Here is a 21,561-nt window from a genome sequence, read left to right as displayed (position 1 = left end):
GTATTGCATATTATAACCATGATTGTTAAGTTTGCAGTCATCCAACTAAAAACCAAGTGACAATGAGTGGAGATGACCTAGACATTATACTCTTAGTTGTTAGATAGTTCTTCTCCCATGTGGGACTATTCTTACAATGATGTATCGATGTCATTCAAATGTAATTTTTCTTGAAGTCCAATCTCCAAAAAGAAGAATGGTATAGCTGACAAAAAATTCAAATTTTAAAATGTTCGAAATTTAATAGGGTATGCAGCGAAAAATTATAGGTCCATTGGGATAAGACCCAAAATAAAACCCAAAAAAGAATTTGGGTCTTATCTTCCCACAAATAGGGATTTTAGTCCTTTAGAACTGTGTACCCAATTACCTTACCATAAAAAAAATCTGTTCCAACTCAATCCATTCTCAATTCCCGCCTAATCAATATCCTTGACCGTCTTTTCTTGAAATTCTTGCCGAACTATATTTTTATTAGTTTTTCTTTCTTTCTCTTTCTGGAAACAGGTGATTCCTCTCATCACATGAAACCAAGATGAAGCACATGTTTCCCTTTCTAAATCTCTTAACATTTATTGTTTTTTCACCATCCATTACTAAAGGTTCATCAAACACATTGTAACACACAACCGGAATCCTAAAAGTCAAAAACAAAACACCATGAACGATTCATCGTCTACATCTTCAAGCTGCTTCTTCATCTTCATCTTCAAGCTCCATCAACGATTGGTAATGCTTCATAAAGGTTTCACAATGCTCATGAGAAGCTTTGGAGAATCATGAAGCTTCATCTCCTTGCATTTTTTATTCTTTCATTTTTATTTTTTCATCTTCAAGGTTATGTTTCACCATCTTCATCCTTTTTTTAGGGATTCATCTTCAAACTTATGTTTCAGCTTCTGTACTATTTCACAAATTGTTGACTACAGAACACATTTTGTATCATCCATTTCATACATTTTCTGTTCATAAACATGTTTCAAATTATGTTTTGTATTATGATTTTTCATATTGTGATTTACAAAACGAGGTTTTCACTCATGATAGTGCAAATTGATATATGTATTCACATATATCAATTTGCACGTTACAGACGTGCATTGCCACAACTCATCAGATATTATCTTTCAAATGGTCGTCGACGTGTGGTTATCATCAAAACTGACACCTTACCACCGCATCATCTCAGATGTGCATTTTCCCAAATCATCCAAACGTAAAAAGGTGACCAAAGGTCGCGTTCTAAACTCTAATTTCGAATTCTTTCCTTGAACTGCAAAATCACCTCACTGACTTGACATTGGTTGTTTTCTTTGGTTTATGCAGGCTCTACTTCATCGAGAAGATAACCGAGGAAACCACTTCTCGCCATCATCAGAAAGCATTCAAACAAATGTGAAGGGTTAATTTTCGGAGAGAAATAACCGTGATCATGTACATCATAGCTATCATACATGAAAAGCCACTTACTACGATAAAGAGTAACTTGTTCATTAGGTGGTGAGAAATAACCCTCATCATGTACATCATAGTTATATGCTTTCATGTTTGATTGTCCCGAACAACTCACTCTAGTAAACTCTTTTTTGGTTTTTAATCCTTAATTTTTCGTTCTTCTTTTACTGATGTCTGTGCGCAGGGCGGAACTACAACTAGGTTAGAGGGGGCCATACCCCCTCGACCTAGCCGTAGTGTTTTATAGTGCAACCATGATTCTCAATCCATGTTATTTTAAAGAAGACGTAAGGAATAGCAAGTAAAGCCTTCTAGGCTTTTTGGTAGTAGTGTAAGGTTACCACCCAAGTGACAAGGGTTCAATCCCATCTAGAAACATATAATTTTTCGATTTAGCATGCATTTTTCTTTTATACATTTAGAAGACCCTAAGAATTTTTGTTATCGAAAACTTCATTTAATATTAGATATTTTAATCTTCTTTCTGAGTTTGAGAAATAGAACATTCATTTAAAAGTATTGGACAACTAAAAAAGTACAACTCTGTTAGCAAAAAAATTGTCCTAAAAACCTCTATTTACAACAGCTCAAGTGATGAAAATAAAAATAAATTAACCAAAACCGTAGTTTTTGATTATGGTACTACTCTTATTTCACATTAGATACAAAAGTCATTTCTTATAAGTGGAGTATAAATATAAAATGTAAATAAATTGTTAAACAAAAACAACCAATATCGTATTACATTGGCCCCCCTTAGCCTTTAATCCTGGATCCGTTCCTGTCTGTGGGTGACATCTCATGCACTTGATTCTTTTTTTAGCGGTATTAGGGGTAAAGACTTTCCTAGATTGATGATAGACTCTATTTTTGCATGTCAAAGTTCATCTATCTTTGTCTTCAGAGTTTCAGCATGATTTTAATAGAGGCCTAAGACCACCCCTTATCAAAGAGCGAACCGGAAGAGAAATAAACATATTATATCGTCGCGACTAAAGGTTGAGTTTTTCCATATTTATTTAGTTTTATTTCATGTGTTTTATAAGTTTCTCTTTAGGCTAGAAATCTTTGGAGATTCAAATATCCTCTCAAGCATATTAGGACTGAATTCTATTTTGTTCATTAGGGTCGAACTTGTAATTCATATTTTTCATATGTGTTTTTTATTTCCTAGGTTAAAAGATTCAGAAGAATAGGTAGAATCTAAAATCTTTGGATGGTGGAAAAAATAAAGCAGGGCATCAGACAAATATTGGTAGCCCCAACAGATTGAAGAATGATACAGTATACTTTGTTGTTGCCTCTTAAAGAGTTTCTTAATGTTTATTACATATGTTTGAAAGTGCCTAGTTAGATTGTTGTTTTTAGGAAGTTTAGGTTACCACCTCAACCACAAAAACCTACATGGACCCATGATCGAGGTCAGTTAGATTGTTATCGCTTAAAAATCAGGGAAAGTTAGGAAGTTTTTCTTTTTTTTGCTTATAATTTTGTTCTTGTTTTTTTGCTGAAAGGAAATTATAGTTTTGTTGAGATAAAATAATAATACAGGAGGACAAGAAATGACATTCTTGCAAGTCTCTTAATAAGGCTATTATTACATAGGACTCAATTTGAGGTTTGTATTTCTAGAATTTAATAAAAACAAGCGAGAAAAACTAGAAGATTTAAACCTTGTAATTTCACGATATAATTAAAGTGTGCTTCTACAAAATTGAGAAATCATGAGCATAGGCTACTTCTAAAAACCAATGTTGACCTCACTTAACGACCAAGATTAAAGGATGATTTGTTGGGTTTAGGAAAGGGATTAAACTGAAATAAATACAATTATTTCGAGAAAAAAGTAAAATTAAAATTTAGTCCCTGAACAATATCTATATAATAAAATAGGTGGATGGGTGCTGACTGGGACAAACATCTGGATAAATCCAGTCGTCCGTCCCACATCAGCACTATCATCAGCCGTTGGAGTCAGCCAAATTTATTAGGTGGCCATCTGGGCGCACACACTGCTTTCCTATTTTGCCAATAGACGTTTCTTCTTAGTTCACCAGTCATATCTTGTCACTTCACTGTAGACATGTCATCTTCCTAACTAAGCCACACTTGAATCATTTTCCTTTGGTTCACTCATTTTCTATTAAACTTCATCTTCCTAATAGAAATTGGTCATAAGTTTATGTTGGTTCTCTCAATCTCTGTTGGATTCTAACAGTAAGATCGATTCATGGGTTGGATTAGATAAACAAAAGAGACTGATCTGGACAGTGTCAATCAAAACAAAATGATCCATCTTTCGTAGACATAGACAAAAGTCTGATCTAGATGATGTGACACGAAAATGTCACATTTGGAGAGCCTAACTTAGACTAATTAGTCATTTTCGAGTGTTATCAATAATATTTTATGTGTTTTTCTTGTTTAGGTACCATATTTGGAGCTAAACATGGAATTCGGAATAAAGTGGCGAATTATCACTATCATTTCATGTGCCCAAAATGAGAGAAAAAGACTTCAAGCAAATCATATGAGAAGAGGAGTCAAAGACGAGCCCAACGGTGAAAACGGAAGTCAATTCCGAGTTCGGACGGGGAAGTTGTGAAAGAAAGAAGTCGAGGTTCGGTCTTAAAACAAGGATTCTATGAAGGCACCCTCCTTTGGTTATAATTCTAGAAGGCACCCTCTTGATTTCCAAGTGAAGTCTAAAACCCAAGCCCAAAGAAGATGAAAGAGGGAAGAGATTTTGGAGGCACCCAATGGACTCAAGTTTGAGTCAAAGTCAAGGTTGACTAAGTCTAGGGTTTGAGTCAAATACACTATTCATCTTCTTCTTCAGGGATCTTGATCATTGAACAACCAAGAAAGAGAGAGAGAAAAAGAGGCAAGGGACTAGGGTTCTTCATCACCAAAAGAAGAGCTTGAAGAAAGAGGGAAAAAGAGAGCAAGAGGAAGGAGGAGCCGGCCCAAGCATAGGCCGGCCAGCACACTAGGCCGGCCTAGCTTTGGCCGGCCGAGCAGCAGCTCGGGCTGCTGCTCGAGCAGCTACCGGAGCACGGGATCTGCAGCACGGGAAGACAGCCGCATGCAGCAGCTACAAGACAGCAGCTCGGGAGCTGCTGGACGCGCACACGAGCAGCAGCTGCGGGAGCTTCCTCAACAGCTCGGGTGGAAGCTTCTCGGTTACTTGGGCGTGCACGGCAGCAGCTCGGACGGTACTAGGGACGCGCACACTTGCACGGGACAGCAGCTCTTGGTTCGGGACAGGGTGCTCATGGCCGGATCTTCAAGCTTTTGGCCGGAAACACACCCAACTTTGCCGGATTTGTTATGACTTTTCCGGCAACCTTTTTGATCCGAAACTTTAGGGCTTTTACTCCACATTTCTTGATCTATCTTCCTATGTGATTTGATTTGATTTTGGACTACAAATTTCTAGAGAGAGAAAGCTAAGGTTAGTTTTAATGGAGGTTGTGTTCTAAATGGAGAAGATGATGGTGGTCGCTATGGGGAACCCAGAATTTGCTAAGGGGAGATCGGCTGAACCTTAAAGACTCATATTTTCCGACGCTCTTAGCCTCGAACCACATCGAAAAAGGGGGATTCTCTCATCATCTTCTTTCCATTTCTTATTTAATCACCATGTTTAGCTAACTTTAGTGTGTCGATTATATGAGATGAATTCGTGATTATGTTTAATATGATTTCATGTTTTGATTATAAATTGATATTCATTTATTTCGATTATCGTTTTGATCGTATTTTCATGTGTCTTGTCAAGCACTTCGCATAGTTAATAGACGAAACGAGGTATTCGATATCGATCGTAGTCTAAGTCATAATTTCATGTGTCTTGTCATGCACTTCACATAGTTAGGCGACTAGATGACACTTTCGATGACTCGGGATTAACTGATTTAGACGTTTGTTTGACTAAGTATGATATCCGGATATACGTAGTACTTAGAGACATCTACTTTAGGAGTCGAATATCGATTTTACCTTGACACATTAAATCGGACTACACATAGTCGTAGGTTTATCATTATGGATTCCCGGACTTCGACACCTCTCTCACTTATTTGTTGCCCGAATCGAGTCTTACCGTCTCCCGACTCTTGTTCCTTCGACTCTTCTCTCGAATCTCTCTCACCCGTTTACTTTACCGTTTAGTTTAGCTTATTTTACTTGTTTGCTTTATTTTCTTATCACCTTATTCGATCAAAACCCCCCGTTTATCTTTGTTCTTCTCCTTTTTAGTCTAAGTTAGTTTGTGATACCTAGACCGGCGAACGAGACTCCTTCGTTATCCTAATCACCTTCCTATCCTTGGATCGACTCCGGTTTTACCGGTTACTACTTGATACCTCCGCTTGGGTGTGTAACCTTTTCGGGTGCATCACTAGACCGTGTCATGTTCAATCTAATTAGATTTTCATCTCATTCTCTTTATTGTCATATTCCATCTGTTTCTTTTACTTTAAATGTTGGTAGGAAGATTAGATGGATTAGATAAATTAAATTTGATCTTTCTGGATGTTTTTGAGTAACTGTTAGGTAGATTTGATCTTTCCATATATGTGTTCGTCAAATTTTGGTTTACTTCTTTACATGTTTGATCTTGTCATATATGTGTTTGCTTAAATGTCTAATAGAAAGAACATGCCATAAAATTTTGGTTACTCTTCTTCTTCAATATCTCCTGAGAAAGCTTTATAATCTTGCAAGAAATATCTAATTTTCTTCTTTTTAAATTATATAGTTCTCTTATTTCTGTGAAGACATTTTTTAATTTATATTTCTCTCTTTTGGTTTTTTTGGCAGTGATTGTGAGTTAAATTGCCAATTTTGCTGCATATTCATATACTCTTCCGATTCTTGTAAGTCCCTTGGGAGCTTTAAGTATCATTGTTTCTTTAGAATACAAGTTTAATGTTGATGGCTGCCATTATTTCTTCTGTTACTTTTCAACCTTAATATTTCTTTCCTGCGGAGCAATACTAGCTCATTTTATGTCGGCAGAGAAACTGCACATTTTTTGTGTTCTAGGGTGTGCTCATTATATTTCTCTGAAGACCTATCAATCTTGATATTATCCGGGGATGTTGAAAGGTGGCTTTTAAACCAAATTTGGGTTTGGGCCCAATATAAAATGTGGGTTTGAGTAAATAGTTTTATCAAACTACAAGAGGTAAATAAGTAAAATTGCGTCATGAAATTAACTAAAAGGGTGTAGAGTCTTTTGTTTGACTAGTTTAAGAGCAATCTAGAGAGAGAAAGTAAAAGGAGCATAGTATAGAAGAAACTTGAAGAAGAAGAAGTAATTGATCTAGTATGAATATTGTGTTTAAGGTAAGAACTAACTTCAAATCTAGTCAAATATTGTGACAAAACTTTATGTGTTATGTTTATGAGATTGTGTAGATCTAAAGAAACTTTATTATATGAAAGTATGTTGATGTGATCTTTTGAGTTTACTTGAGTTTATTGAAGTATCTATACCTCTAATCTCCAACAAATGGTATCAGAGCCATATTAGTTTATCATTTCAAGCTTTTATTCAACATTTTGAGATCTAGGGTTTGTGAATTTTTTTGGGGAATCTTGTAAGAAAATGTCAAATATGATACAACCTCAAGTACCTAGGTTAACTAAAGAGAACTATGCACAATGGTGTATCCAAATGAGTGTATTATCAGGCTCTCAAGACTTATGGGATATTGTTCAAAATGGCTATGTAGAACCAACTCAAGAAAAAGAGATTATTATGAATGATGTACAAAAGTGTGTTCTTAAAGACTCAAGAAAAATGGATTAAAAAGTTTTATTTCTTATCTATCAAGGAATTGATGGTCCTACATTTGAAAAAGTGTCTGAAGCAAAATCATCGAAAGAGGCTTGAAATATTCTCAAGAATTCATTTAGAGGAGTTGATAAAGTGGTAAAGGTTCGTCTCCAAATTTTGCGTGGTGAATTTGAAAAGTTGAGCATGAATGAAGGGGAACTTATCTCCGATTATATTTCAAGAGTATTGTTGAATGTTAACGAAATGAAAAGGTGTGGCGAAAAATGTGATGACGTTAGGGTGATGGAGAAGATTCTACGCTCTTTGACACCTAAGTTTGATAATGTGGTTATTGTTATTGAAGAGTCAAAAGATTTGGAATCTATGACGGTGGATGAGTTGATGGGAACATTGCAAATTCACGAACAAAGGGTTAATAGAAATAGTGCAAGCACTTCAAATTATTCGGTGGATCAAGTACTTCAAGCAAAACTCACTCTTGAAGAAAAACAATATGCACCCCAAAGAGAAAGAGACTATAAGAGCTATGGTAGAGATTATGATAGTAGTAGAAGTGAATTTGGAAGCCAAAGAGGAAGAAATTTCTTTAATAGAGGAAGAACAAATGAACCAAGAGAAAGGGAAAACTTTACTAGACCTTATAACAGGCAAGATAGAGATAAAAGGAATATTGAATGCTATAATTGTCACAAACTTGGACATTATAGTAATGAATGTTGGTATAACAAAAAAATGAGGTACATGAAGATGCAAATCTTGTTGAAAATGATGTAGAAATTAATGTAGATCCTACATTACTTTTTTCTTGTGATGGACATGATGAATCACAAACAAATACTTGGTATTTCGACACCGGTGCAAGTAATCATATTTGTGAGAAAAGAGAATTGTTTGTTGAAGTGAATGAAAATGTGAAAGGGTGTGTAAAGTTTGGTGACTCATCAAAGATTCCGGTGCTAGGGAAAGGTAATATCCTAATTCAACTCAAAAATGGAAAACATAACTATATTTCCAATGTTTATTATGTTTCCGCAATGAAAATAACATTTTAAGTTTGGGGCAACTTTTGGAAAAAGGCTATGATATAAGATTGAAGGATCTTCATCTCACATTAAGAGATAAAAGTGGAACTCTAATTGCTAAGGTGAAAATGGCAAAGAATAGATTATTTCCTTTAAACATTCAACATGGTGATTCAAAATGCTTAAACTCTATTGTGAAAGATAAATCTTGGTTGTGGCATTTGAGACTTGGACATTTAAATTTTGATGGAATGAAAGCTTTGGCAAGCAAGAACATGGTAAGGGGTTTACCATATATTGATCACCCAAATAAAGTGTGTGAAGGATGTATCTTTGGGAAGCATCATAGAACAACTTTCTCTAAATAAGGAAGGTGGATAGCTTACAATCCTTTAGAGCTTGTGCATACCGATGTTTGTGGTCCATTGAAGCCAATGACAATGGAGGTAACAATTACTTTCTCACTTTTATTGATGATTATAGTAGAAAAACATGGGTATACTTCTTGTAAAATAAATCCGACGTATTTGAAGTGTTCAAGGAATTCAAGAATATGGTTGAGAAACAAAGTTGGTATTTTATCAAGAAACTAAGATCGGATAGAGGTGGGGAATTTACTTCAAGAGACTTTGATATGTTTTGTAAAGAACATGGTTTTATTAAAGAACTTACCCCATCATACACACCACAACTAAATGGAGTAGCCGAAAGAAAAAATCGTACCATATTAAACATGGCAAGAAGCATGTTAAAAGAAAAAAGTCTGCCTAAAGAATTTTGGGGTGAAGCCGTTGCATGTGTCGTATACTTGTTAAATAGATGTCCCACTAAAAGTGTTTATATGCATCTTCCTTGGTTATAGTGAGCAACCAAAGTGTTACAAGTTATTTAATCCAACTACCAATAAAGTTCTACTTAGTAGAGATGTTGTATTTGAAAAAGAAATGACATGGGAATGGAAAGGAAAAGAAACTATTCAAGTTGAACTTGAGCTTGAAGGTGAAAAAGAAGAAGAAGCACCAAAGGAAATTCAAAAAGAGCCACAAACACCAATGTGTAGAGCATCATCATCTCCATCATCCTCATCATCGGAAGGAAGTTCTAGTGAAAGACCAATGAAAACAAGAAGCTTGAGAGAGATTTATGAAGTTATTGATAATGAAGAAGAAGTGAACTTATGTTGCTTTCTCATGGATTATGATTCTACTAGTCATGAAGAAGTCATTCAAGAAGAAAAAATGGAAAAAACAATGGATGAAGAAATTAATACAATTGAAAAGAATGATGCATATGAGTTGAGAAACAAAGTTGGTATTTTATCAAGAAACTAAGATCGGATAGAGGTGGGGAATTTACTTCAAGAGACTTTGATATGTTTTGTAAAGAATGCAAGTGGTGAAGTCCAAAAGTACAAAGCAAGGCTTGTAGATAAAAGTTACAAGCAAAGAGTCGACATTGATTTTAGTAAGGTAATTATTCCTTTTGTTCATATGAAAATATGGATCTATATAGCGGGTAAATATTCATGGAAAAGTTATCAATTTGATGTCAAGTTGACAATCTTAAATAGTGTTCCTGAAGAAGAAAAGTTTGATGAACAACTCTTGAAGCATAATGTCTTTGAAAGATTGAAGTGGATGTTAGGTATGAGAAGCTGTGGAAATTTGGTTTAAGCGGAGATGTTGAAAGGTGGCTTTTAAACCAAATTAGGGTTTGGGCCCAATATAAAATGTGGGCTTGAGTAAATGGTTTTATCAAACTACAAGGGGTAAATAAGTAAAATTGCGTCATGAAATTAATTAAAAGGGTGTAGAGTCTTTTGTTTGACTAGTTTAAGAACAATCTAGAGAGAGAAAGTAAAAGGATCATAGTATAGAAGAAACTTGAAGAAGAAGAAGAAATAGATCTAGTATGAATATTGTGTTTAAGGTAAAAACTAACTTCAAATCTAGTTAAATATTGTCACAAAACTTTGTGTGTTATGTTTATGAGATGTGTAGATCTAAAGAAACTCTATTATATGAAAGTATGTTGATGTGAATCTTTTGAGTTTATTTGAGTTTATTGAAGTATCTATACCTCTAATCTCCAACAGGGGAATTGTCATCGATGTACAAGCTAGGGTATTGAGTTGCATTTAAGCAACTAAATGCTCTTCTAATCTCGCAAGTATGTTATCTTCTTCTCTAAACTCCCATTTATCACGAGTTCAACTTCAACTTATAATTTATTTTCATTCTCAGGAGTTCATGTTTTAGAAATTAATGGGGATGTGATCAACGAGGTTTTCTATGAAGCAAAAAATGCGAACTTCAGGTTGTGTCTGTCTTTTGCTCCACTGAGGTGAATCTCCGTTGAATCTCATTTTGTTATATCCAATCTACAAATCTAACAATTGTCATGACTGGGACAAACTGAAAGACAAATCCAACTGTTTGTTTCATTTGATCTTCAATCTTTACCTTTAGATCTCTTACCTTCTCATAAAAAAAAACAATTTGTTCACCTAGTCCTTGAAACAATGTAACACAACTCAATGTTTAGTGTTGATTCGGACAAACTTTATGATAAATCATGGTCCACCCGCTTTTTGAACCGTGAAGTACTATCACAACCCTAAATGGAAGTTGTTGAATCCTGGGAGATATATACCTAATTGTTGGTACGTTTACAGGGGTGTAAAATGTCTTATAGAAAGATAATTCATTACCGTCCCAACTTAACCCACTTTTCGTCTATCTCGGTTATGTCCGAAAGAACATTTACTATTATACACCAACATTGTCCATCTCTCTGATAATTAGAGAAATGGCTATTATGGTATGATCAGTACAACAAGAAATTCTATTGGGCGAACCAATAGACTAACAACTTGAAATATATACCGGGCCATTCTATTTCGACTAAGAACAAAAAACTCGATTGTAATACCAGAGAACGTAAAGACTCAATTCGATCTAAGGAAACAACAAATCCCGACTCTATAAACTCACAAGACACCTTTCCATTAAGTGGTGACTATTCATAACTGTCCTACCCATTAAAACAAACTTAACCATAGACTTTATATCCCTTATTTTAAAAATCATTACAATTCCTTAATAATGGAGTCTTATTAGTAAGAGTTTTTATTTGGCCCCTTATTTTATGATAAAATATATTTGATCCAATATTTTCTGTAAATTTAAAATTAGCCACTTTTTGCTTAACGCCTTTTTTATATCGTTAAAGTCTTCATATATTTATTTTCCAAAACTATCCTACCATAGGTTAACGTGTATCGTTCTTTTCAATGTTGTCAAGTCAACTACGTGAAATTGGGCATATTTAAACTTCACTAACATTTGATAAAATCCCATCATTTTTATGTCCAAAGTTTGGACCACAAACCACTCCAAATTGTCGAAAGTAAATAAGGAATTAAATTGCCAAAATCTATTTCTTCCTATCACTCTGGACACTAATTGTGCCGATGATGATTATTTGTTCCTCATAAATTAAGCTTTCATTAACTGTGATAATGATGATCATTACTCAAATTCCGATATCCGACCTTGGAACACGGAGTACGCCTTAGCAAAATCCCTACGGGTAAAGTTTAAATATGTCTAATCTCGTGGAGTTGATTTGACAACCTTGAAATGGAACAATACACATTGACCTAGTACGGGTAGTTTCGGAAGTGAAATAAAGATTCTAATGATATAGAAGGCGTTAGAAAAAAAATCAATGTTAAATTTACGAAAAATAAGAAACCAAAAAAAAAAGTTGGTCATAAAGGAAAGGCGGTAATAGAAACAACTCTATTATCAAAGAGTTCTGCTCCACAAATTGCAAGACCATGCTTCTTGATCTACTTTTTTTCCTTCTGGGGGAAGAAAGATTGATATCTTTCTGCTACTTATAAAGGTAAATAATTTTGTCAAAAAAAAAGGTATATAATTAGGCTTATAATAAGGCAAAAAATCTACAAAGTTTGATTTTTTAATTTTTGTATGTTGATTATATACATGTCAGACTTTTTGTCCTTTATATTTTTGGAAAATGACTACTTAGGTAGTAAATAATTTCAATATAGCTAAAAAGCCCTAATCTTTTACTATTACTCATTTCCTATCAAAATATTAAGGATAACTAGAGGTTACGTTTAAAATAATTTGGTTAATTATTATTCAGGTCAAGATTTTAAAAGAGTTTTTTCATTATTCCAATAATACCCTTATTCTATTTTGCTCTCTTTCTCTCCCTTACGATTGCAACTCGACGGGAGAAAGCTAGGGCAGAATTTTCGATTGAGAATACGAAGAGAAGACGATGATTTGAAGTTTTCTTTCTTCCTTCTCTGATGCATATGTAGTTCTAGGTCTTCATCTTCTCTTAGTTTTCTTTTTATACAAAGAATTAGGGTTTTTTCATCTTGCCGAAGTTATCTACATCACTGATTCGTTTCGTAATTTGTTCATCAGCTATTCACATTCGTTTCCTAAGTTCATCTTCTTTACTGTAAGTTTGTTTTCTTCATCTTTAACCTATTTTTATTTATATAATAGATTATAATTTATCTTTTGTTTTGTTTGTTGTTTATATTCTTCTATCTACTTGATGAATATTCAACCCTATATATGAATTGTTTATTTTATGTATTATAGATTGCTTTATGTTTATTGTTTTGGTTTTTTTCATACATGGTTTGTGTGGTTCTGATGATCGAGTAAATATCTATTTCTTATGAATTTGTTCTGCAAATTATGGTGTTTTCACAATTGGGTAGAACATTACTTTTGTATTTGCAGCGTTGTTAACAGTTTTTTAATGAATCTTCAAACCTAAATCTGAATTGTTTATTTCATGTTATTATAGATTGCTTTTTGTTTTGTGTTTTGATTATTTTCATACATGGTTTGTTGGTTCTGATGAATTAGCACATTTATTTTCTGATGAATTTGTTCTGCAAATGGTGTTTGCACAATTGGGTAGAACATTGCTTTTTTTATTTTCATCATTGTTAACAGATTTGTTTTCATGTTTAGGAAATGGATTTAGTTGAGTCATCTAGTGCGTCATCTTGTTTTACTCAAGCTGGTTTTTTATCGAAGTTGTTCCAACATACTCTCCGGTCTGAATCTTGGCGATCTGTGTTTACCGAAGTTGGTCAGAAGTTTGAAGGAGGTACTGATCAATTTAGGTTTGCATTGAATAGGTATTCCATCAAATTTCGTTTCGAGTATAGAATGAAGAAGAACCATGCTCATCGGGTAGTCGCAGTATGTCCAGTTGAGGGTTGTGCGTGGAAGGTTTATGGTTGTTCAAGGTTTGGTTTATCATCGTTATTTTATTTGAAGAAATATGTTCTTGGGCACACTTGTGGCGGGGGTTTTACTGATATAAACAAGCCAACAGTTCATTCTAGTGTTGTATCTAATTTGATAGAAAGTGAAGTAAAGCTATTATTACTACTTTTCAATCAGATTATGGTATTAAAATCCCGTACCATATTGCTTACAACGCAAAGAAAAAAGCACTTGATTCTGCATTTGGTAATGAGGAATCTGGATATGCTAAACTTGATTGGTATACAAAGTCCATTATGAAGTAGAATCCTGGTAGTTATGTGCAGCTACAACTTAATATGGACACTTATCGGTTTGAAAGGGTTTTTATAGCATATGATGCTTGTATTCATGGCTTTAAGTACTGCAGACCTGTTATTTTGATTGATGGGACGCATCTTAAATCCAAATATAAGGGGACTTTGCTAACAACTTGTGCAAAGAATGGTAACGAAGGTATGATTTCTAACTTAATGAATTTAAATAATATTGTGTTATAAATAGTTAAGTTTTTTTGTGGTTAAATGTATGCAAAGATAGTTTGCTTGAAACTGTTGTAGGTACTTTTTTAGGTTTCTGTATGCACACCTGATTGGAACAATGTGCGGTCTGCAAACACCTGTTTGCATGTTTGTTATGCAATGTGTTCTGCAATCATATTTGCAAATATATGTCATGCAAACATGTTTTGTATGGTTTCTTAAGTTACTGAACTTGTATAGTTTTGTTTAACCAGTCTTCTAGTTGTAACTTATTTATTTAACTACCCTTTCTTTTCAGGATTTTTTACTATTGCTTTATCAAAACAATTCAAATTGTAATTGGTTTTTGGAGAATTTGGCTCGTGTTGTTGATAGAAGTCGTACATATACTTTCTTGTCGGATCGTCACCCGAGTATTATCAAAGAAGTTAGTGATCTTTTTCCAAATGCACATTATAGTTATTATGTGTGGCATATTAGGAACAACTTAGTTAATTCAATTGGTTATGGGGCTCAAAGAGCAGATTGCATCGAGTCTTTGTTGTATCGGGCTGCTCGTGCGTTGACTAAGGACGAATTTATCATTCATTTTAAAGAGATGGAGTTAATAGGTGGTAGACGTTTGACGGATTTCTTTAAGAATTGCCCATTTACAAAGTGGGCGAACTCTTATTTTGTCGGTAAAAGGTATGGTGAGATTTGTTCATCCTTATATGATTCATGGATTAGGGAGGAAAGGGGCATGTCGATAGTTCTAATGTTAGAAACCATTCGTATATGAATGATGGAAATGATGCAAACAAGACTTGAACTAGCTGAAAAATTGACTAGTTTGTTGTGTCCGAAGATAGATAAAATCATAAGACAAAGGCGTAAGTTCGGTTCTACATGGAAGGTTGTAAAATCATCGAAATTTGTATATGAGATCTTTTCAACACCAAGCCAGTTAGTTGATTTGAGTTCGTTCTACTTTTTGTGTTTGAAATGACAAGTTGAATGCATCCCATATGAGCATGCTATTATAGCTATCAAGTATGATGGACGATCAATGGATAAATTTGTTCAACAATATTTTACGATCGAGAGCTTCAAGAAAACTTATGAACACGCCATTATCCCCATTCTAAACAGTGATGAACCCAAGGAGTTTGTAGCAAATGAGACGATAATCAAACCACCACCAAATAAGAGACCACCTGGTAGGCCAAGGAGTGTGAGAATTGAGATTGCTGGAGCAGCCAAGTTTAAGAAGAAGAGAAAATGTGGACGTTATGGCAAGTTATCGCATCACAACAAAAGAACATGTGCAACAATATTGAATTAAGATTAGTTTTGACATTCATTTCTTTATTGTTACTCTATGTAAAGGATTATTTGACATTTGAATATGAATTTTTTTTTCTGGTTAAATGTATGCAAAGATAATTTACTTGAAACTGTTGCAGGTACACTTTTTTAGGTTTGTATGCAGGCACCTGATTGGAACAGTGTGGTATGCAAACAAATGTTTGCACAGTGTGGTATGCAAACACCTGTTTGCACCGTGTTTGTAAATGTCGTGCAAGCACATTCCACCAATGCAAAAGTGTTTGCACATTCCACCTATGCAAACGTGTGCACAATCCACCTATGCAAACGTGTTTGCACATTTTACCTGTACAAACGTGTGCGCTTTCAGCATCTGCAAACGTGTTTGCACATTCCACCTATGCAAACGTGTTTGCACTTTCAGCATCCGCAAACGAGGTTGTTTCCAACTACTGCAAACATGTATGTAGCGATCTCTGTACAAAAAATTTTGAGTTGTTTGCATAATCATTATGTTTTGTTTTCATAAATTTTGATGGGTGTTTCATTGCCCTCGTTTTTCAAAATTGAAGTTTAATATTTTTGACGGGGGTTCGGGGGCGTAGCCCCCGTTTTTTTTAGAAAAATAAATTTCAGTGTTTTGCTCTAACAAATTTTATAAAACATATATTTATTAGGGTTGGCCCATTTAAAAAAGTAAGTAGTTGAATATTTTATACGGGGGTTCAGGGGCGTAGCCCCTGATCTTTTTGAAATTAAATTGTCAAATATTGTTTTGGCCTTAAAAACCTATAAACGTTTTTTAGTAAAAGTACTTGTTTTCAATTATGCAAACATCAATATAGTTTTAAATTGTCAAATATGCAAACATCAAATATGCAAAAAATATGCAAACACTTGGTTGCATATTTCTGTATACTTGTTCTATTGTTTACATACATCAATTTAAAACGTCAATCGGCATTTTCATCACTAACTGTTCCTTCAACCCAAGGTTTGTTTGTCGAATCATTCAAAATTGCAGCTGCAATTCAGCTCTCTTCCGTGAAGCCTTCTCTGTCATTTCTTCCGGCCAGTTTGCCTTAAACAAAGGACGGTCTCCATTCTTGTGTTGAGTTTTCCTTCATATTCATACCAACACATAGAGTGAACCATTCTTGAGTGACTTTGATTTTTGAGTGTATGACCGTGAGGCAGCAGTCGAGGCGAAATGTATTGAGAAAGTAATCGAGGTGTTGTCTTTTCAGAACCGAAATGATACTCATATTGGCTGGTCACGTGCACTTCGAGTCTTGATTACTAGTGAAAAGATTTTTAGCGTTTGTATGGTTTGATTGACTTTGATTTCATTTCTATTAACTTTCGAAAATCTACCGGATGAACATTTTTTGTCCACGGCATATTTAGACCCTTTTGCATTTTTGGTTTTTTGAATTTTGTGGGTATATTCACTGCAAACCCTCACGAGACAAAACTCGTCCTCTTGGGTAACCTAGAGGTTTAACGGCTTGTTGCACGTGCTAAGTACAATCGTGATTCCCTACGAAAGTGGTGAAATGGGATTAGTTTTATTTATCTGTTTTGCTCGAGGACTAGCAAAATCTAAGTTTGGGGATGTTTGATGAGACATGAAAATGTCCCATCTGAATCTTTTAACTCGGGTTAGTTAGTCTAGTTCGAGCGGTTACTCTGATGATTTGTTTGATTTTCTTTCTCAGGTGTCTTTTATGGAGTTCAGTGTGAAAACGGATAAAAATAGGAGAAAGACGCACGAGGGGCATTTTGGTCATTTATTGAGTGTGGTGATTTGTCCACGTCTGTATTCGGATGAGGAGTAGAGCCCAAGACAAACCCAATGGCGAAAGCGGAAGTCAAATCGGAACCCGGATGAGCAAGATAGCCCAAGTCAAAGTTTGGTCAAAGTACGTTGACCAAAGTAAAACAAAGGACGCCCATATACACGTGGCGCTGATCAAAGCCGCGATTTCTTCATCTGAGGGCTACACTCGGGCATTGCAGGTGTACCCCAGGGCCCACTGGAATGAAAGATCCAGTATAGCCGCGACCAGAAGACTACCGTACATCAGCGAGCACCAAACGGCCTGCGTTCTACCCGTGCACGTGGCATTATCTGGAAATGCGTCTCATCATCCTTTGGTGTCCCGCAGCATACACCATCAGCTCCTAATGGCAATTAACGGCAACTAGTTAGTTCCCATATTACGTGGAATTATATTTTCTCTCTCTCTCTCTCTTATCTCTATTGATAAACCTTAGAGAAAAAGAGAGATTTTCTTCTCCTATAAAACAGTAAAGAATAGAGATATTGGCTTCTTTTGGAAACTGCTTCAACAAGAAAGATGGACATTATAACCAAATTGAGAGGGGAAGAGATAAGATCGAGAAAGAGAAAGAAATATTCTCGGCTGAAGGATGGAAACAAGATACTAGAGAAAGAATGTGATTTAAATTCAAACATAGTAACAGAAAGGAGGAAGGATAGAGAGAAATTCGGCGAGTTGGTTTTTGGGCGAGATATTTTCTCGGGTCTATATAACAGAAGCAAGAAACCGAAGGGAGGATACACGGTTTAGAGAGCAGTTGGGAAATCTGATTCTCGATTTTTAGAAGGAAACAGTAGAGAGAAGTTGGGAGGCTCTAGTTATTCTGTTTTTCTTTTTTTATTTGATTGTATTTTCTTTATTTGTGAAAGATAGAGAGATTACAGAGAAACTAAGATGAGAGATATTGTAGAGAGAGAGAGAGGGAAACAGAACAGAGAGACTCGGTTTTGATAAACTATTAGCTTCATTTTGTTTTTGATTTCTTTTTTTTTGTTTTCTGTTTTCTTGGTGAGAGAGAGATAGAAAACATAAAGAGAAAGAGATTACAGAGAGCTCTAGTAGAAAGAGAGAGAAACAGAAAGTTAGAGAGATAAAGAGAGTTGGAGAAGACGAGAAAAACATTTTCCCACAGAGAATTCAATTCCGAGAAGACGAGAAAATCGTTTTCCCTAAGGCTCTGTTTGGTTCATCGGGGAAAAGTATTTTCTCACCTGCTGGAATATATTTCCTTAAGGCTCTGTTTGGCTGCAAAATCAGTAAGAAAACCAACTTTTTCTACTTTTCTCCTATATTTTATATAGTTAAACTTCCATCTTTTATCATGAGAAACTAATTTTCCCATCTAGGGTTTAGATGAAGTCCATAATTAGTTTTACTAATATGATTTATATGTGAGTTAATCAATTCTTAGAACGAATTTCCTATATTTTAAAGAATTTTTGGGCTTATAACCCAAAAAACGAGTCCTAATGGCAGATATAGTCCTCTCTAATCCTATAAAGGGTTTCAAAACTAAAAAAATAATATAAATAGATATCTAGTCCATTTAGTCTCATCTAGAGAGAAAACACAAATCCCTAGATTACATATTAATTTATAATACCTATACTAACCTTCTTTGTATATAAAATCGGATTTACATTCTAAAATCCAAAATATTTTTTTCCCATTTTTATCTCCACATTCTCTATCCAATCACGTTTAAATTCAAAGTAAATTTCATCTTCAATATATTCCGTAACTGAAATCAGAAAATTTTTTCTCTCTCTCTAAAAACGAAAGCTCCAATAAACCTCCATTAAACTCACCAGCAGCTGTACAACCCTCCATTGTTTCATCTTCATTACAACAGGAGTAAAAACCTCCACTGTTTATCTTCATTAGAGTTGCTGAAATCATCTTCTTCATCGTTAATGAGGTAAAACACTTTCTGTTTTATACGATTTTATATTATGTTTTAGTTTATTATAACAGATTCTCTCTCTAAAGTTGATCATATATGATTTTGATTATAAGTTTCAAAGATTTTTTGTACTAATTCATAGAAACAATCGAATGTTTGATGTTTATTTTCTTTCTCTCTCTTAAAATTTCGTTTATGTTTTTGATCTTGATATTTAATCCTTCCACTCGAGTTTGTCATTATTGCAAACAATCATCATAGCAGCTATCTTTAGATTTGTAGTTTAAGCTTAATGATATTCTCATTTTTTTCTTAAGATTTGGTTTTCAATCCGTACGGATTTATGAAACATTTGTTCTTTCGTACGGTTACTCATAACAGAATTTACAGTACATGTACTTTATCGTAAATTACCCATAATTTATAGTAAATTAGTAAATTATGGGTAATTTCTAGAACATTACCCGTGCTTTAACACCAAAACAGTACTCATTTCATTAGTAGAAATACTTCGCTTTACTATCAAATCTCGTGTACTTTGCAATAAAGTATATATAATTTACGTATATCTTCATGTGCTTACCATTATGTATATAATTACGTATAAGTGCACATAATTATGTATTATTTATTTACCATTACGTGTACTTTTCACCCAAAACAGTAACCTTGTTAAGTTTACCAAACTACTCAAAACCTTCAAATGTTGTCAAAATTTGACAAACATTATACATAATTTACGAAACTGTACATGTAGTTTATAATACAATATGTGATTTTTTTTTTCTTTAATGTATGTGTATTTATGTATGTAGATTTGATATATCAGATAAAATTTCAAAGAGAATCATCAAATCAAAGTGAGTCAACGAAACTAATGGAGAGTACATGGATGGGCACCATTTCTGAACCAGAGAAGATTTTGTACTTTTTTTTGTAACAGAATGTAAAGGATGTGTAATGTAAAAGAAATTATGTGTAATTTATTGAACAAGACCCACATACATTTGATAAATTATGTTGTATACTTGACAAATGATGGTTTCCTCGTCATAAATAATACATAATTTACGTATTTGTTTCATAATTTGTATTCAATGTGTATTTATGTATGAGTAAAAACGAAAACAAATGTTGCTTTAATGTTCCCAGAAAAATATACTATTTCCAAATCTAAAAGTTAAGTGAGAGAAAGTGATATATATGTTTTGTATATTAACCCCCAAATCACGCTAAATTGATCCCAGAAAATATACTATTTCCAAATCTGAAAGTTAAGTGAGAGAAAATTGATTTGAATTGAAAAAAATTTACACAGTAAAAGAGAGAAAATTGATTTGGTTTCCAAATCTGTAAAGAGAGAGAAAATTGATTTGGTTACGATTTTTGTTTTTAATCGATTTGGAAATAGATTTGCTTTCCAAAATGGTTAGAAGATAGAGAAAAATCAATTTCGGATTTATACGTTAGCTGCTATAAATCCCCTAAAGCACGCCCACATTTGAAACATTCTAAATTCACCCTGGAAAATTAAAATCCCGTGATTTTTGTAGGAGGGACATGGACGGTAGTTATCTCATAAAGAATGGGTTATTATGTTCATAATGTAAAAGGACTAAATATCCATGTTTTGGGAAGATTGGATCATAAACCTTTTTTGAATATTATTTTGGTCTATATACCCACGGACCCTATTTTAAAGTCTTATTGCTTTTAAACGATGATATATTCCGGATTTTATACCATTAATGTTATAAAACCCAAGTTAAATAGAAAATTGATTAACTAATGCAAATACCTCATATTTAGAATTGATTATATGGATGGATTCGAAAACCCTAGGTTCCCCTTTTCTGAATATCAACTTAAGTGTTATTTAAAGTTTACTTGCTATTTTCATTTGAATCAAATTACCATCACTTCACTTTTAAGAATCACAATAGTTTTAAGATTAGAATTTGAGTTTGACTTAGTCTTTGAGGAACGAACCGGTCTTACCGGAATTTACAACTTGACACCTGTGCACTTGCGGGTGTAGACCTATTTAGGAAACTTTTTAGGCCCATCAAGTTTTTGGCGCCGCTGCCGGGGACTTAGTTTGAATTTAAATCTAATTTTATTTCTATTTTTGGTAACTTTTTAATTTTGGACACTTTGACTTGCTTTTCCATTTTTGGTGTAGAACACTAAGGAGCAAAGGAGAAGGCGCAACAAGGAAAGGAGCTCAAGAAGAAGAATTTACATTTTATTTTTAGTATTTTTTATTTTGGTGAGAGAGAGACTTTAGACTTTCTAGATTTTATTTTTGGATTTAAGTTTTGACCCTAATTTAAAGGGCATAATTGTAACCGAAAACCAAAACGAAGCCTCGGGTTAGAACACTCGCTGGGAGAGTGGCCCGGGTCATCTAC

The 21,561-nt window shown here is 34.2% G+C and overlaps 1 protein-coding gene across 1 annotated transcript; it reads left to right on the top strand.

Moving 5' to 3' along the window:
* The first annotated feature begins 13,316 nt into the window (after nt 1–13,316).
* On the top strand, nt 13,317–15,419 carry LOC147549516 (uncharacterized). The gene is made up of 3 exons (XM_086668317.1): nt 13,317–13,757; nt 14,394–14,868; nt 15,088–15,419. Exons 1-3 carry the CDS (start codon nt 13,317–13,319, stop codon nt 15,417–15,419), a joined length of 1,248 nt encoding a protein of 415 aa, XP_086524443.1.
* The last annotated feature ends 6,142 nt before the right edge of the window (nt 15,420–21,561 follow it).

The sequence above is a fragment of the Eschscholzia californica genome, unplaced genomic scaffold (genome assembly GCF_041429995.1).
Source record: "Eschscholzia californica isolate CP2 unplaced genomic scaffold, dmEscCali1.0.p SCAF_3, whole genome shotgun sequence".
In the NCBI taxonomy this organism is placed as follows: Eukaryota; Viridiplantae; Streptophyta; class Magnoliopsida; order Ranunculales; family Papaveraceae; genus Eschscholzia; species Eschscholzia californica.
Note: the sequence above shows the minus strand (reverse complement) of the source record. Positions and strands in the feature narration are given on the sequence as shown.

Bases quoted from the DNA above. Each gene is read 5' to 3' on its own strand.
- LOC147549516 (XM_086668317.1), top strand. From the start codon at position 13,317: ATGGATTTAGTTGAGTCATCTAGTGCGTCATCTTGTTTTACTCAAGCT. The intron at 13,758-14,393 runs GTATTAAAATCC...CTTTCTTTTCAG, and splicing joins TACTTTTCAATCAGATTATG to GATTTTTTACTATTGCTTTA. The intron at 14,869-15,087 runs GTATATGAATGA...TGAAATGACAAG, and splicing joins TCTAATGTTAGAAACCATTC to TTGAATGCATCCCATATGAG.